At 43.5% G+C, this 18,540-nt stretch overlaps 1 protein-coding gene across 6 annotated transcripts in view; it reads right to left on the bottom strand.

The window, feature by feature from the left end:
• SPATA13 (spermatogenesis associated 13) overlaps positions 1–18,540 on the bottom strand; it is a 149,109-nt gene that overhangs the window by 49,606 nt on the left and 80,963 nt on the right. For all 6 annotated transcript variants that reach the window (XM_073613426.1, XM_073613427.1, XM_073613429.1 and 3 more), the window contains 3 exons: positions 13,431–13,567; positions 10,305–10,484; positions 2,075–2,260 (listed from right to left, as the gene is read on the bottom strand). In XM_073613426.1, coding sequence (XP_073469527.1) covers positions 2,075–2,260; positions 10,305–10,484; positions 13,431–13,567 — 503 coding nt within the window. The remainder of the gene's footprint in view (positions 1–2,074; positions 2,261–10,304; positions 10,485–13,430; positions 13,568–18,540) is intronic.

Genomic DNA, 18,540 nt, shown 5'->3' with positions numbered 1-18,540 from the left:
GACCTGTAGTGAAATCCTGATTAATCATAACAATGCTCAGGAGGGCATGGAGTCACATCAGCTGCTTTAAGGGATTAATTAATTAGCTCATGTTAATTCTGTTTCTGGTTACACTTGTATTGTTAGCGTAATATGAGCAGTAGGTAGGAACTTCCTCTTCTACTGTATATAAGACTTGTATTTTGGTTCTAATAAAACAGTCCATGTTCAGCAACTAAACAAGTACCGTCTTGTTTTGTGCTTGTGAGCGGTTGGAATATCTGATATCTATATTTAGACTGGGAGGAAGCGGTATATGACGAAAGCACTCAAGCAGAATGTGAGACATTTCGTTACATTGGTGGCAAGCAGTGGGACGCTTCCTGCAGTCTGGGACATCCAAACTTACACCTGGATCCAAGGTCCGGATAGCAGGAGAGGAAAGGTACAGATACCAGCCACCATGGAAGAGGAATTCAGAAGGAGGTTGCAAGAGATGCAGATACAGCACAGAGGACCAGTATCAGAGCAGGCCCTGCTGGGATGGTTTAATTCAATCCGCTGTGAACTCTGGAGGGAAGCGCTAGCCCGTGAGCAGCGACACCAAGGAAAAGTTCTCCCCTCCATCCAGGAAAGGTACTGGTTGCAGTATAGATTGCGGGTGCTGTTTTTGGGAGAAAAAACGCACAAGGAGCAGAGAGCTGAATTAAGCAGGCTGGTCTGGGCAGAGATGCGGCTGGAGAGCTACAGAGCCCTCCAGTGGCATTTATCCCAAGTATGCCCTTGGATAGCGGATGACAGCCCAACTTTTGATGGGGGAGAAATGTGACAGACTCACCCGGGACAGAGGCTTTTGGAGGGGACTGAATGCTGGCCACTTGCCTACCGATTATAGGTCCTGGTATTTGGGGGAACGGTGCTCTTTGTGAGCTGTATGCCTGGGGACCCTTGAGGTGATGTTACTTAGATTCAGGTCCATGTCCCCCAAGGCACACAGACTCTGGGAACCCTGTAAATGCCATATTAGAAATGGTGACTGAGAAAATATATCTTGGATTACTTAAAATGGGACAGTAATATTTATCCACAATATCTCCCAGGATGTATGTAAAGACTATTCTTGATTTGTTTGATTCTGAACTCAACATGTTAGTTGAGAAAGCTGATCACATTGACCTCTGTACCATGTAGGAGACGGGCCGACTCCTGCTGCAGCTCCTGCTATTGTGTGAAGGTGTCCTGTGTTATACTTAAGATAATGTATAATCTACTGTGTGAAGCTCGGTGACAACAAGTCTGACCTGTAGTGAAATCCTAATTAATCATAACAATGCTCAGGAGGGCATGGAGTCACATCGGCTGCTTTAAGGGATTAGTTAATTAGCTCATGTTAATTCTGTTTCTGGTTACAGTTGTATTGTTAGAGTAATATGAGCAGGAGGTAGGAACCTCCTCTTCTACTGTATATAAGACTTGTATTTTGGTTCTAATAAAACAGTCCATGTTCAGCAACTAAACAAGTACCGTCTTGTTTTGTGCTTGTGAGCGGTTGGAATATCTGATATCTATATTCAGACTGGGAGGAAGCGGTATATGATGAAAGCACTCAAGCGGAATGTGAGGCTTTTCATTACAGCCAAGTCACATAATATTGGCATCACACGTGTGGGTGTGTATACAGGCTGCTGTGGAAATCTCCACCTTCCTGAACTCTCAGCACTGGAGAAACTCTGCAGTTTATCACTGACTGTGGTATACAGATGAGCCAAAAGGGTATATAATGGCAGTATTTTAATGTAAAAAGAAGATTTATAAGCTGTGGGCAGATGAACTATTTTCATATTACTGGGTTTAGTAACACTTTAAGTCCTGAAAGTTGAGAGGTAGAGCCTCAATGGACTGGACTTGTTCTGGAGGCCTAGGTGATTCCAGCAGAAGTGGGATCAGGTACTTGAGAAAAACTTAAAAAAAAAAGTAAAGGAGGGGGGAGGAGGGCACAAGGCAGAACGTCCCCTTTAATAGCAAACAAAACTATCTGTAACTATACTATACTATAAGTAACTGGGGCAATATAATTAAGGAGACTTTAACACACCTCACAGATGTCTTTCAAATGTTTGATGTAGACCCGCTCAGTGTTCATTATCTCACGGATGACATTTGCCCTCATTTGGTCCTTGTTCTCAGGACTCTTGAGGCGAAATTTGCCAACATCACTGTAATGTTCTTCATCATGTAGACTGCCTGAGTTTTCAGAAACATCTTCTTGATTTACTCGCAGCTAGAATAACGCACAAAATGTTTTACCAGTGATAATTAATCCACATGCAAGTATTATGTTGTAGATAAAGACTGAAAAAAAATATGATTTTTAAAAACAGTGTTTTTTCCAGATGAAGCAGGAACAGTGTATATTAAATTATGCATTTTCTTTTTGAGACAAAAAAAATAGGATTTTTTGTAACAGCTTACCTGTAAAATCCTTTTCTTTCGATGGACATCACGGGACACAGAGCCTCAGTAATAACTGATGGGTTATGTAGGTACCTTTAGGTATTGGACACTGGTCACACCCTAATCAGGAAGTTCAACCCCCTATATAATCCCTCCCCTTCCAGGGATACCTCAGTTTTGTAGCAAAGCAATATAAGTGTATTAGAAGAGGGGCGGGACCTCTGTGTCCCGTGATGTCCATCGAAAGAAAAGGATTTTACAGGTAAGCCGTTATAAAAAAATCCTATTTTCTTTCTCGAACATCATGGGACACAGAGCCTCAGTAATAACTGATGGGATGTCCCAAAGCAATGCCAACTGAGGGGGGGAAATCACAACCAAGTAGGGTGCAATCAGATCTGAGGACCCTGTACCGCTGCCTGCAGCACACTACGCCCAAAGGCGATATCCTCATACCTTCTTACATCCACCTGATAGAATCTGGTGAATGTATGGACTGAAGACCAGGTTGTGGCCTTGCAGATCTGAGTCTTAGAGGCCCAGTGATGCACTTCCCAAGTAGCACTAATAGCCCTTGTGGAATGTGCCTTGATCTGAAATGGAGGAATCTTCTGTTTCAAACCGTAAGCCTGAATAATCAATTGTCTAATCCATTTAGAAATGGTAGCTTTTGACGCTGCCTGTCCTCTACTGGGACCCTCTGGCAGCACGAACAAAACATCCGTTTTGCGAATTTTGAGCAGTTGCTCCCAGATAGGTCCTGACTGCTCTTACTACATCCAAAGAATGTAGTGACATCTCTTCCGAAGAACAGGGATCTGGAAAAATGGAAGGCAGAACAATGTCTTGGTTTAGATGAAAATCTGAAACCACCTTCGGTAAAAAACTAGGATGAGAGCGCAGTACCACTCTATCCTTGTGTATAATCAAATAAGGCTCTTTACAGGAAAGAGCTGCCAATTCTGATACTCTTCTAGCAGAAGAGATGGCTACCAGAAAAATTAGTTTCCTTGTCAGCAAGACCAAAGGAATCTGACGTATTGGTTCAAAAGGTTGTTTCTGTAACACTGACAGAACCAAGTTCAAGTCCCAGGAGTTTAGAGGTGCCTTAACTGGAGGATTAAGACGCATCACCCCCTGCATAAAGTTTCGGACCAAAGAATGCGAAGCAAGTGGCCGTTGAAACAATACTGATAAAGCCGAGATCTGGCCCTTGATGGTACTCAAGGCCAGCTTCATCTCTAATCCTAATTGTAGAAAATCAAGAATTCTACCTATGACATATTTTCTGGGATGCCAACCCCTGGATTCACACCAGGATACATAAGCTTTCCAGACTCTATGATAAATTACTCTGGAAGCTGCATTTGATTAAGGTAGATATGACAGGACATGAAAGCCCACGACTCTTCAGAACGTGGGTCTCAATAGCCAAACCGTCAAATTTAGCGTTTGAAAGGCAGGATGGAACACTGGACCTTGAGATAACAAGTCTGGGCGTACCGGTAGGGTCCACGGGGAACCCACCGTCATCCTTACTATTTCTGCATACCAAGTCCTTCTGGGCCAAGCGGGGGCCACCAGAAGTATCAACTTCCTTTCCTGCCTGATCCTGTGAAGGAGTCGTGGCAGTAGCAAAATAAGCGGGAATGCATAAATCAGCGAGAACCGATGCCACGGAATCACCAACGCATCTGTCCCGCATGCAAGAGGATCCCTCGTCCTTGCCACAAATCTGTCTTTTTGTTGAATCGAGATGCAAAGAGATCTACATCTGGGATCCCCCATCTTTGGCATATGGCCAAAAAGACGTCGGGATGCAGAGACCATTCCCCTGGGAGTAACTGCTGGCGACTTAGATAGCCTGCCAGTTCTCTATCCCTGGAATGAAAACTGCCGATATGCATGGCACATGCACCTCTGCCCAGACTAAGATCTGGTTCACCTCCTTTTGAGCAGCTCAGCTCCAGGTGCCTCCCTGATGATTGACATAAGCCACTGCTGTGGCATTGTCGGACTGGATCCTGAATGGGCAACCCTGTAGCCTGATAGTCCAGGCTCTTCGGGCTAGGTATACCGCTCGGATCTCCAGAATGTTGATGGCTAAGGTCCTCTCGGTCTTGGACCATAGTCCCTGGATCGCAGACCGTTCCAGAACTGCTCCCCAACCTGACAGACTGGCATCTGTTGTTACCACCATCCAGGTAACCGGTAGAAAGGATTTCCCCTTCTGTAGGTTTTCGGGTATGAGCCACCAATTGAGGCTCTGACGCACCGCATGTGACAGGTGCATCGGAAAGTCTAATGCCTGAACCTTCTTGTTCCAGGCCGACAGAATACTGTGTTGCAGTAGTCTTGAATGGAACTGAGCAGGGAACTGCTTTGAATGAAGACACCATCTTTCCCAGCAGCCTCATACAAAGGCGGACAGAAGGACCCTTCTTGGTCCTGACTGTCAGAATCAGCTCCCTTAAAGCAGTGATCTTTGCCTGAGGAAGAAATACCTTCTCCTGGCTTGTATCTATGATCAGACCCAAATACTCCAGTCTTCTTACTGGTTTGATTAAAGATTTTTCTAGGTTGAGGATCCAACCTAGAAGTTCCAGATACTTGACCGTGGTCCTCAAGTTCCCGTTCAAGGAAGCCACCGACCGGTCTATCAAGAGCAGGTTGTCTAGGTATGCTATGACAGTTATACCCTGAGCCCTTAATCTGGCCAGAGGAGGGGCCAAGACCTTTGTGAACACTCGAGGTGCAGTGGCTATCCCGAAAGGCAGAGCCACGAACTGGAAATGGCGCCCTCCTATCTCGAAGCGTAGAAACTTCTGATGAGCTGGAAAAATGGGCACATGTAGATAAGCATCTCTGATGTCTATCGATGCCAAAAATTCTTCTCCCTGCAGGATGGAGACTACTGTCCGAATTGATTCCATGCGGAAGGACTGAATCCTTAGATATTGATTCAGATCCCTTAAATCCAGAATGGGTCTGACATCCCCATTTGCTTTTTGGACCGTAAAAAGGTTGGAATAGAAGCCCAATCCTTGATCCTATGTGGGAACCACCATAATGACCTCTTGCAACAAAAGTCACTCTAACGCTAAAAGGAGCGACTGCTTCTTCTCTGGGTCTCTGGGAACACTTGATCTGAGGAAACAAGGAGAGGGAAATTCTTGGAACTCCAGCTTGTACCCTAAGGTTACCGTGGAGATTACCCATCTGTCCTGGAAGTCCTCCTGCCAGAGCTTTGAGAACTGTAGCAGTCTTCCCCCCACTCGAGTGAGCGGGGGCGCCCCTTCATGAAGAGGTCTTAGTGTCTTGTCTAAAAGACTTCTTCCCCCAGGACTTCTTTTGTTCCTGGGGTTGACTCTTGTTTCTTGCCCCAGATGGAGGAGGCCGTCGTGATTGCCTGGAGGCTGAAGCCCCTGGCTCTGGTGAAAGAGTCTGTTTGAAAGAGGGACGCTTACTCTTCTTCTTAACAGGTAAGAGAGTGCTTTTCCCACAAGAGATTCTCTTGATATAGTTATCCACGTCTTCTCCAAACAACCTTGCACCACGAAAAGGAAACCCAGCCAAGAGCTTCTTACATGGTGCTTCGGCTGACCAATTTTTCAACCATAAGATTCTACGCATATGCACCAACCCAAGTGAAAGGCGAGAGGTTTGCATGATAGAATCTCTGATGGCGTCAACAACATAACATAAGGCCACTGAAAGGTTAGCAAAACCCTGGGCCTGTTGATCAGGTAATACTTTGATGACCTGCTTAACATGGTCTCTTAAGTATTGACAGACTCCAATCGCTGCTACTGAAGGTTGGGCCGCTGATCCCGCTAAGGAAAAAACATCCTTTAATAAGGATTCCATCTTTTTATCCACAGGATCTCTGAGCATCTGAGCATTGTCTACAGGACAAGTCAGACTACTATTTATAGAGGAAATGGCCGCATCAATGGCTGGCATTCCCCACATCTTAATACATTTTTCTTCCATAGGATAAAGTGTTGAAAACTTTTTCGGCGGAAGAAATCGCTTATCTGGGTGATCCCACTCAGAATAAAAGAGTTTTTCAAGCAAATTATGAACAGGAAAAGCATGTGCTGCTTGGGAAGGTTTCAGTGACCCCAAAGCAGAAGAGGATTCTTTAACAGCCTCAGGTACGGGCAACTTAAATGTGGAGCGGACCAATCCAGTAAGGATCTGCACTAAGACTTTCTCCTCTTGGGAAGTCGCAGAGGGTCCCTCTCCACCTGATTCCTCCGAAGAGGAATTATCTGTCCCATCCCGATCCTCTGAAAGGGATTCATCTCCTTTATCTCAGAGCTCCTCTGCTTGAGGGTCTTGGGAAACAGAGGAAGGCCTAGTACGTTTTCTTCCACTGAGTGAAGCTGTAATCATGGCCATTAATCTTTCCTCTAACCCAGTAATGGTTGAGGAAAAAACCTCTTGTGTAATGTATACAGAGGCTGAAGTGCCGGAAGCAGGTATAGCCCCAGACCTCAATGGCTCTCCCTGTCCAGTTGTCCCTGGTCCCTCGGGGGGGGGGGGGGGGGTGGATGTAGCAGACAGGGGGTCCTCAGAACCTGAACAAGATCCCCTAGTGTCTCTGGTTCTGGGGGTACTTGAACCTCTTCTACCCATAGTGCAAAGCAACAAGGTGTGAGGTATCCAAAATGAACACTGACTGCTGAGCGATGTAGTCTGGCAAAAGCCTTGCTACCAAATGCCCAGTCCGGTGTTACCTTAGTAAATGCAGCCTAGGAGAATGCCTGTGTCCCACCTTACATGCGACTGTCAGCTCTGTGTCCCTCCAAGGCTCAGAGCACCTGCAGAGTGTGCTTTAAGTAGCCATGCTTCTGGCACTGTGGGCGTCTGAGCACGCTGAGCTGACGCCCTGCCCCCCCCCTTCGTTTTTTCGAAAACGAGCGCTTCCCGTGCGAGCCTGACCCTTCTGGAGTAGCATGGAGGGCTGGGGGTGAAGGAGGAAGGAGAGAGGCCGGCAGCGATGGGACCTGCATAGATGCAATGGTGGCCCGGCGGCGGCAGCGACAGTACGGTATAAAAACCACCCTACAGCCCACCTGCGGCCTCCCCTTGGCCTGGGGGCAACATTCCTAAGGAGAAATCCCCCCATCCCATCCTACCTGGAGCCGGTCGGAAGAGCTGCGCAGCGTGGAACGCTGAGACAGAAACAGCATGAGAAGGTATGTGCTCTTGGCAGCCCCCGGTGGTCACACTAGGCATAGCATGCATCTACCTTAAAGGAGAAACCTACTAGAATTCAAAATTCTGTGGAACCTCCTCTTACCTTATCCAGCCGCAGGGTGCTGTATACACAGACCCAATCTTCACCTCTCACGGTGGGCTCCGTTTGAAAAAACTGTCGGAGACTGGGGCCCCCTACGAATAGGGGGATCCTGCAGTTCTGGCCCTGTAAAGCACCCAGCCAGAAATTAGGAGGTTTAAAGCCATCTTCTGATCTGCGGGGTCCAGCTCTCTAAAAAGAGAAGCATTACAGGTAAAACCTGGTTTCTTCAGACACGGGGCCCGGGTACCATCCAATTCGGCCATGAAAAGACACTTTAAATGGATCCGGTTCGCCTGGCTTGCCCCAGTATAGGATATAGGATATTCCCTTTGGAGCTTCAGCACAGGACATCTTTACACGTCCAACACCTAAGACACTGGCGTAAAAACTGAGGTATCCCTGGAAGGGGAGGGATTATATAGGAGGTTGAACTTCCTGATTAGAGTGTGACCAGTGTCCAATACCTAAAGGTACCTACATAACCCATCAGTTATTACTGAGGCTCTGTGTCCCGTGATGTTCGAGAAAGAAATTAAGCTTTTGTGGCTTCCTTTACATGTGTATCCCTATTTACAGCCAGTTTACAGGCTCTGTAGCTCAAGGTGAAATTTACAAACATAAGTGGTTGACTCATTCTTTTCTGAATGGCTCAATACAAAAAGTTTTGGTGAGACACATAGACTCAAGGCAGACAGTTACTGCTGAGCCGACTCCTTAATCCATTTTTTTTAATTTTTTAACACAAAACATATTAACCGCTTCAGCCTCGGACCATTTGGCCAGCCAAAGACCAGAGCACTTTTTGCGATTTGGCACTGCGTCGCTTTAACTGACAATTGCTCGGTCGTGCGACCTGGCTCCCAAACAAAAGCGATGTCCTTTTTTCCCCACAAATAGAGCTTTCTTTTGGTGGTATTTGATCACCTCTGCGGCTATTTTTTGCACTATAAACAAAAAAAGAGCGACAATTTTGAAAATAAAAAAAAAAACGCATTATTTTTTACTTTTTGCTATAATAAATATCCCCAAAAAATATATAAAAAAACATTTTTTTTCCCTCAGTTTAGGCAGATATGTATTCTTCTACATATTTTTGGTAAAAAAAATTGCAATAAGCGTATATTGATTTGTTTGCGCAAAAGTTAGCATCTACAAAATAGGAGATAGCTTTATGACATTTTTATTAATTTTTTTTTTTAATAGTAATGGTGGCGATCAGCAATTTTTATTGTGACTGCGACATTATGGCGAACACATCAGACAATTTTGACACATTTTTGGGAGCATTGGCATTAATACATCGATCAGTGCGATTAAAAATGCATTGATTACTGTACAAATGTCACTGGCAGTGAAGGGGTTAACACTAGGGGGCAGTGAAGGGGTTAATGTGTGTCCTAGGAAGTGTTCTAACTAAAAGGGGATGTGGACTGTGCAGGGAAACTAACAGATCCTCTGTTCATACTCTGTATGAACAGAGGATCTGTCAGTTCTCCAGTCAGAGAACCGGAAACTGTATGTTCACACACAGATCCCGGTTCTCCCTTTGCCCCCAGTGATCGCAGGAGACCGGCGGTAATCGAGACCGCCGAGCACTCGAATTGGCTCGGGGGGCGTGCGCACGCGCCTCCGTCGGCATGCACGCACCCCCTAGTGGCCACAGGGTGAAGCGACGTTACATAACGTCGTTTCACACAGCTGTGCCATTCTGCCGCAGTACAACTGCGGCAGCTGGTCAGCATGTGGTTAAATATACAAAACAATAAAAAAATTAAATAAACCCAAAACAGTTATACTTTTCAAAACCCTGTCAGGTTTTTAATTGCCATCTACACACCTGTTTCACAGCAACGAGAGAGAGAGAGAGAGAGAGAGAGAGAGAGAGAGAGAGAGAGAGAGAGAGAGAGAGAGAGAGAGAGAGAGAGACCATATTATAAACCTAAAGTATTCTTTACCCTAACCAAATCTTAAAAAAAAATAAATAAATATATAAAGAAAAAAAAAAAAAAAATATATATATATATATATATATATATATATATATATATATATATATATATATATATATATATATATATATATATATATATATATATATATATACACTGGAATCATGTTTTAAACTGTACTACAAAGGCCTAAATCTCAAACCTATCCGTAATCCAGGCTTGCTGGTTCTTGATGTTCCTCAAAAACTGCCACTCTACAAGCCATTAGACAAAATACATCAATCTATAAGTACAGTACACTCAGGGATGAGATGTCACAGTGGTTACCCTTTTGCCTAGCAGCAAAAGGGTCGCTGGTTCAAATCCCAACCACGACACTACCTGCCTGGAATTTGCATGTTCTTGCGTGGGTTTCCTCCCACACTCCAAAGACAAGCTGGAAGGTTAATTGGATCCTGTCTAAAATCGGCCCTAGTATGTGGATGTATGAATGTGAGTTAGGGAACCTTAGATTGTAAGCTCCTTGCGGCCAGGGACTGATTTGAAAGTAAAGCGCTGCATAAATTGACGGTGCTATACAAGTACCTGAACTAAATAAAATACACAAGACTTACCCTGACAAAACTTGCTGGAAACCAAGCCTCTGTGTCTCGAATTCGACCCCACCACCAGTCCTTATTCGAGGCCTCGAGGACCCGTATAACATCTCCTGCTTTAAAGGCCAGCTCTTGATCATCCATAGTCACATGGTCCCATAATGCCTCTGCATATACTGCACTGCCATCGCTTATCAACTGAAAACAAACAATAAAAGTAAAAAATCTGCAAACTTTGACACTTAAAACTATGCAAAAACAAACAATGTTATAATTTGTATTAAGAAATTTTATTTTGACACCTCAATTACAAATGGCTTCTCAGTAGTTGCTTTTACATTATGCATTTTGTTTCAATAAAGTGTAACTTTATTTTAAGAAAAAAAAAAAGGAAGTTGGCACAATTCTTTATATAGTTTGACCTGCTTCTGTAGCAGTTGACACATAGATTTCGATCACTTACTACATCATCAGCGTTTCAGTGTTGTAATAAAAGAAAAACTGCTGGGAATAGCAGGAAGCCAACTGCATGAGGTGGAAGAAACATTTGTCGAGGGGGCTTCTTCTAAATGTCTAAATGAGCCATCAAGGCTAGTAGAGCGGTCATTAAAAAGAGTCACTAAAAGGGACATTTCTTTTTTCTTTTAGTTTTGGATAGAGATTAGAACTTGTCAGGTTTTTTTTTTACTGTCTGTGCCATGCCCCCCGTCCTGTTTACTGTGATCATTGAAAGTGAAAGCAAAAGAAAATCCAATGTTTTCGGAGGACATCAGAATAGGAATAGAAGGGAAATCTTCCAATGGGGACACTAGTTCTGGTAACCCTAGTGACACCCTGAAATTCTCTCATGTTAGAGGGATCTCCTCTGACTTGTTTTGGCTATGCAACAGGAACTAAAGGGAAATCTCCCCAATTATATACCACCCTTACACTATCCAAAATGAAAAGAAAATAAGTTTTGCCTTTATAGACACTTTAAGGAAGGAGAAAATAAAACAATGGAAATCTAGGGCTCATGCTCAGGCAATGTATGTATTTGCATATTCTTAACAAGTACTAAATGAGCAGTAGGAAACAAACCTTCACTAACCTCTGTAGCTGCAGGCAGTGTAGAGTAATTTGTCCCTAAATGGCTTGGCAGCCTTTCGAACTCTTAATCTTCAATGTAAACCCAAAGCAGGTACACAGAAAGAGGTGAGAACAGAGTGTGGAAACTAAACTTGAATGACTTTACTGTGTCTCTTTTGAACTTTGAGAATTAATTCCTCCACAGTGTCAACAGATATAGAGGTCAGCAAGGGCCCATTCCATTTTAAGCTCATTTCCTGCTCAACCTTCTTGAATCTCCTGCATGTTGACAACACGGCTAGCAGGAGAAGTGCCATTGTGAAGTGAAGACTTTCTTCCCATGTCTCACTGATCAGCCTCAAGATCTCCATGTGCAATATGGACCAATGGTGAGATGTGTTTGTCATCATCCCCTAATCCTTTCAGGAGACCTCCACTCTTACAGTGGACCATCAAACTGCTGCAAAATTGGGCTACATGCAGCCAACCTTAGTCCTCAATATATTGGTTGTTTTCTTCATGTTTAAAGTGTACCCTTTGTTATAAAGTGACAAGTCTAATCTTAAACCATTACACAATCCTACTTCACATCACATCACCCCTGAAGTGAGACTGTGTTCCAGGAAACAAAAGGGTAAGGCTAGGTCTGGGAGGCAGAAAACATTGGGTGCTGAAGGGAAGTACAAAGGCTTATTTAAAAATGTACACTTAGACAAGGGAGATTTTTTTTACTATTATGTTTTTTATATTCATTTTTTTCCATATAATTTCCATTATTTTTGGGATAACAATGTCCCTTTAACAAGACAGAAAATAAATACATAATTCCACATGCATTATTTCTCTTTTTTTTTTTACTTTTCTTCTTAAAAAAAAACTACCACACAAATGATGCAATACTATATTAGCTAGAAATATAGAAAGGAGGAAAAATTTCAGGCGTGATGTTCGGTAACTGGAGTACAAATCAGTTCACCATTCTCAACACTATCTTAATGAAGGAAAGAGGAACTTACAATAGTACATGACCTTCCCCTTTGGCAACCACAACATTCATTCTCATTGCGACAAGTCATTAAAGGTTTCTTGATTAAGAAATAATAAATATCAACTCTGCCAAGCTTTATTTCTAAATTAAAACAGTCACATAGCACAACATTACTGGGTCAGAAAAGCCAATACTCTGATGGAATGGATAACTCCCACCAAAGGGGTGGACTCACAGCCGCCATATTGTTAGCGTGTGTTGGAAATGTTAAGGAGAGTGGACAACTCTTTTCAGAAAGAAATGCGGCTTTATTTTATTTTTTTTCATTTTGGCTTTGGTACACAACCCCAATGGCAATGCCCAGCTTCACTCATTCTTAGTTCAAAGCCACTCCATTATAATATCTTGTGAAGGAAGGGTTGTTGCACACTGGAGTGAACATCTGAAGTGAAATCCCACAGAAAACCTATTTTAAATTGGATTGGCATCCCCTGAAATTCTTACTTTTGTTTATTAACACAAAAATGGGAGGTCTTGTCATAACATGCTGTAAAAAATTGTGAGCGAAGTCTGAGCTACTGGTCTTCAAGCTTATACTAGATCCATGAGTTAGTGGGTCAGCACAACAGCCAGGCAACTAGCATTTTCAACAAAGACAGCCTTTCTAGTCTCTCAGTACAGGTTTCATTTAACTCCTGTCTGACCACTCCTCCAACTCTGCACAAGATAAATAACTAGCTCTGCCAGTTTTCCTCGTGATTTGGGGATCTATGCGTTGGACAAGTCAGATGATGACTCAGCACTTTCCTACTTTTCTTTTAATCATGCACTCTCTTATGATACATAAATAGGGAAAAGATGGATTCTTCATTTCATGGGAATGAAAACAAATTCTTTAGCTGCGGCCTTCCCAGTGGGACTGCAGCAATAGATGAAAGCACATAAAGCTGCACAATCATCTGTATGTACACCTCAAAACCGAACTATACTTTCACCGTAGTATGCAATCATCTAAAACCCAAAGTACCCAGGTATATAAAAGACATCATCACTCATGCAGGACAACTAAATGGAGTGACAGGACATACCTCATTAATGGCCAGCTGTTCCCCTCCCGGCTGCAGATACCTTGGATTGGCCTGGTAGGGTTCCTCATAGCTGTATTCTTCCTCACTTCCATTGTCATCAACCAAAGTGGTGGATTCTGCTCCTCCATCTGTAGAGACTAAGAAAAAGACAAAGCTTAATTCAGCAGAAAGAAATGACTTTTTATGAGGCCATTACCACAGATAAGATACCAGACCCAGACACAAAATCCAAGTGCCTTTTCTATTTGCAATGTTATTTACTAAGACAAGTAACATCTAGTTATTCATTAACATCAACTCAATTGCATATATGTCAGATTAAAAGAACTGGGCTGTGCCTCTATGTGGGTCTTTTTTCCACACATAGACATATCCAATGACACATTTAACTCTCTGGGATAAATAAACTTTCCATGGAAAAAGCTGCCGCCTATAAACCGCCCAGATTTTGGCCATGCTTATTGAAACTGCATTTCACAGGAAACTTAATACCCACCAGCATATGCAGGTTTTACAGTGGGCATAACACAGAGGTAGCGAATCCGGTTACAAATTAACCTAGAGTGGGCTATCCACGGAACTATAGGATATTCGTGGGACTCCCCTAGGGTAGGGTATCCGTGAAACTCACCTAGAGTAGGTTACCTGTGAAACTCACCTAGAGTAGGTTACCTGTGAAACTCACCTAGAGTAGGTTACCTGTGAAACTCACCTAGAGTAGGTTACCTGTGAAACTCACCTAGAGTAGGTTACCTGTGAAACTCACCTAGAGTAGGTTACCTGTGAAACTCACCTAGAGTAGGTTACCTGTGAAACTCACCTAGAGTAGGTTACCTGTGGAACTCACCTAGAGTAGGTTACCTGTGGAACTCACCTAGAGTAGGTTACCTGTGGAACTCACCTAGAGTAGGTTACCTGTGGAACTCACCTAGAGTAGGTTACCTGTGGAACTCACCTAGAGTAGGTTACCTGTGGAACTTTTACTGGTCAACAACAAAAAACTTTTATAGAAGACATTGCTATCTAAATGGTAAGGATTTTTACACAACCATTCAATAGTCTTAAAGGGAAGCTTTACTGTACACAGATTGAAGCTACAACAGCTGACTTTACCTTCTGCTAATACTAGATCCTTGGCTACCATTCTGGTACAGTGGATTCCGAACTTTCTGAGTCACAAACCTGGAACAAGTATTTAGATCAAGAGTTTTGACTTTTCCAACTTGTTTGGGGTAGTGACTAAAAGTCAAAGTGAAGCCACAGATGGCCAGGCAAGTAGCATTTTCAGAGGACGACAGTAGTGGCAGTGCCATAATTCTCTCAATACAGGTCTCCTGGGGGGCCGACTTTCCTGAAAACATTTGCATGTGTAAAATCATTCCTACAAACATTCTATTCAAAATCACATGGTTTCTTTAGGTCCACGCCTACTGCAGCTATGTGTACACTGCCGGTTAACAAAAAAAAAAAGCAGCGGTGGTGACGTCTGTAATCTGAGGCAGATTTCTATTTTCTATACTGATTACTGCGCAGACATTCTGCAATCAGATCAAAAAGTCATGCAAAAGGACATGAAAGGATAATTACAGAACCAGGATCAAAATATATATTTTATTTTCTCTTCAAACACAATACTCAAAGGCTTGTATGTATAATAAATGCCATTTTAAAAAAAGACCGGTTAAGACCATGCAAGAGAAATAGCAAGGCTTGACCCCTAATATCACATGCTGTCACTTTACCCTACGTGGTTTTGAAGAATATTTTAGTGTATGGCGGCCTGTTTCTTCACCCAAGATGAGAAACTAGAAGACTATAGCTTCTGGTTAAGATTAGCTTCAACCATAGTTGTGTATATTGCCAAACCCTATGAACCCCCCCCCACCCCATTGGTCTGGTATGCCCAAAGCTGAAAGATCGAAGAGCCAAACCTGACTGAAAAAAAAAAAAAAATACAAAATCTAAAAATGGGCAGATGCAGCCATTATACAAATGGATACAAAGCATCCCGACCTCCCATGTACTGCACTTCAGCCATTTCACCCATTACTCACGGCCTTCAAAGTAAATTAAAGAAAAACTCCATTCAGAATAAAAAGCAGACACAAAATACAATATCAAGATATGGGAAGGTTAAGCAGCAGAGACAAAATGTGCTGAGAACTGTAACTGAGGCTTCTACATTGCACTGTGTAAGGCCTTGCATGGTGTGTGCAGGGGAAGGCCTGGGACAGGCTGCGGGTGGGAGGCCTGGGATGGGAGTGTAGGGAGGGAGGCCTGGGATGGGAGTGTAGGGAGGGAGGCCTGGGATGGGAGTGTAGGGAGGGAGGCCTGGGATGGAGGAAGGGGAGGTAGACCTGGATGAAAAAGACTGAGGGCAAACCTTAGGTTTCGGGGCTCTCTGGTGCACATGTGAAGTTCCTCACACAGTTGAAGGAATGAACAATCACCATATTGCTCTGTTTGGCTGTTAGTTTAATAGGTTCGGGATGTTACAAGTGTAATTTAAACAAGCACAAATGTTATTTTTCTAAATGAACCCCAAAACAAAGTATGTGTATGTATCAGCCAGAAACTGGACACCCATATGTCCTGTGCCACTCCCTTATGCCTTACTTCATTTTCAGAAATTTACTGAAAACACAGACTGTGAATGATCTACGACTATAAATGAAGGCAAATGGCAGTGGACCATCTAATAGTTTATAAACATGTGCTCTATTCTCATAAATGTTGCCTGAACATGCAACATGGCTTCCTCTTTCGTGCTGGTAATTCATGAAGTTGGTGCAGCCCTTAAATAATCCAAAAACGCAATATGAAGCCACTGAATAGTTCTTATGACTCATAGCATCTGCTAAACAAGGGTGTGAAAACCTAGCAATGGTTAACACAGCCCTGGCACGTGGAATGATACAGCAGATGCAGTGAAAACATTTGTTCCACCTCAGTTCTACCTGCAGAGCTGGATCACAATGGAAACATGTGCAGAGATGTAAGGCACAGTGTGCCAGCAGTACAGTAAGTGCATGGCGAATCTGAGACTTGCCAGCACAGCATTCACTTCATAGTACATCTATGAGGCAGACAGCAATCCTGCTATAACCTAGTGCAGTTCTCACATATCCATCAATAAAATATCAGCAATTAAAAATGAATCCATTGAAGCGTAGAGAAAAACACCACAAAGAAATACATGCCTTTTTAAAGTAAACAACATGCAAAGCCTGTTTTAGGATTCAAGTTGTCTTGTGTCATTTCTGCCAGTGTGTGTCAAGTGAAGCCAGTTGGTTGAAATGGAGTGCATGTGGTTGATCTGTTTTTTTTTTATGCAGTCAGAAATGGACACCGGTCAGTTATATTCACTGACTGAATCATTCCTCAAACTACAGGTATGTACCTTTGTAGGGGAGTACAGGATAGATTAGTGTGCACAAGTAAATACCCTGGTAATATCCCTGGGCCTTTACTAGATGTCATCAAGAGAGGTAATCTCCTCCTGGGCAATGGTAATATAAGGAAATCTTTTTGTTGCCCTGGGGAATGGGACCATCTGTAAGTAGTGCCCAACAGGGTCAGGTATAATAACCCTACTTAGGGCAGTTTTGGCAACAGGAGTTGGCTGCCATGTCCGTTGCTATATGGTCCCCTCGATGGGGACACTATTCTTTTAGGTAAGGCATGAATAGATGATTCACTTCTTTTTCGTTCAACCTATAGGTTGAACGGAAAAAAAAAAAACTTGATTCCCCAATCAACTCATTCAAGGTGGATGGAAAAATCCTCCCAGCCGAGCCTTTGTATTCTAACAGCAGGGAGACTTGCCCACCATCAGAACACACATATCAGCACTGCAAGTAATAGCCTGCAGCACTGGTCAATCGGAAAAACAGGGCAGTTGTACAGAAGTCGACTGGTAGATCAACTTCTGTACAACCACCCTGCCCATACATAGATCAAAATTTGGCTGGTCCCTGCTGAACTAGCCGAATTTCAATCCATGTATGGCTGGGTTAAGGGTTTTGCTTGAGGAAGAGTGTGCTTGCCAGAATATTCCATGTGGGCTTTACCCTTCAAGGGAAAAAGCATATGAACTTCCAACCTATGAAAGTCTGGACTTTAGTAAAAAAAAAACAAAAAAAAAAAAAAACCTTTATTATGGTGGAAAGGAGTTAATCTCTCCACTGTGGGACTACTCCTGGGCATGAATCTGTGCAGGCAACAGCAGGGCAGGCACAGGAAGGGGCAGATATGGGCCATGGAAGAACTCCAGCTATGCCAGACTGGGTTACCCCCGAGGTCCATTGAGGAATATATTATTATTATACGAGATTTATATAGCGCCAACAGTTTACTCAGCGCTTTACAATGTATAAGGGGGACAACACAATTACAGTACAGTTCAATACAAAAGGTACAGGAGGGCCCTGCTCGTAGAGCTTACATTCTAAAAGGGAGGGGGTGGTGGTACAAAAGGTAATAGCTGCAAAGAATGATTTGATGGGGGTGGCTCAGGGACAGTTATGTGGGTGTGGGATAGGCTTCCCTGAATAAATGAGTTTTCAGGGATCTCCTAAAGGTGGACAGGGTAGGGGCTGATCGGACATACTGGGGCAGGGAATTCCAGAGGATGGGAGAGGCTCTGGAGAAGTCCTGAAGGCGAGCATGGGAGGAGGTAACAAGGGAGCTAGAGAGCAGGAGGTCCTGGGAGGAGCGGAGGGGGCGATTTCTGCAGATGAGGTTGGTGATGTAGATGGGGGCAATGTTGTGAATGGCCTTGTATGTTATGGTTAGCATTTTGAATTTTACATGGTGGGGTAGGTGAAGCCAGTGAAGGGATTGGCAGAGAGGAGCAGCAGTCACGGATCGATTAGTGAGGTGTATTAGTCTAGCAGCAGCATTCATAATAGACTGAAGGGGGGATAGCCTGCTTAAGGGTAGGCCATTAAGGAGAGAGTTGCAGTAGTCGAGGCGGGAAATAATCAAGGAGTGAATAAGTTGCTTTGTGGTGTCATTAGTCAGGAAGGGTCGAATTCTGGAGATGTTGCGGAGGTTAAGGCGGCAGGATTTAGCCAGTGATTGGTTATGGGGGCTGAAGGAGAGGTCAGAG

Source organism: Aquarana catesbeiana, linkage group LG02 (genome assembly GCF_042186555.1).
Source record: "Aquarana catesbeiana isolate 2022-GZ linkage group LG02, ASM4218655v1, whole genome shotgun sequence".
NCBI lineage: Eukaryota > Metazoa > Chordata > Amphibia > Anura > Ranidae > Aquarana > Aquarana catesbeiana.
Note: the sequence above shows the minus strand (reverse complement) of the source record. Positions and strands in the feature narration are given on the sequence as shown.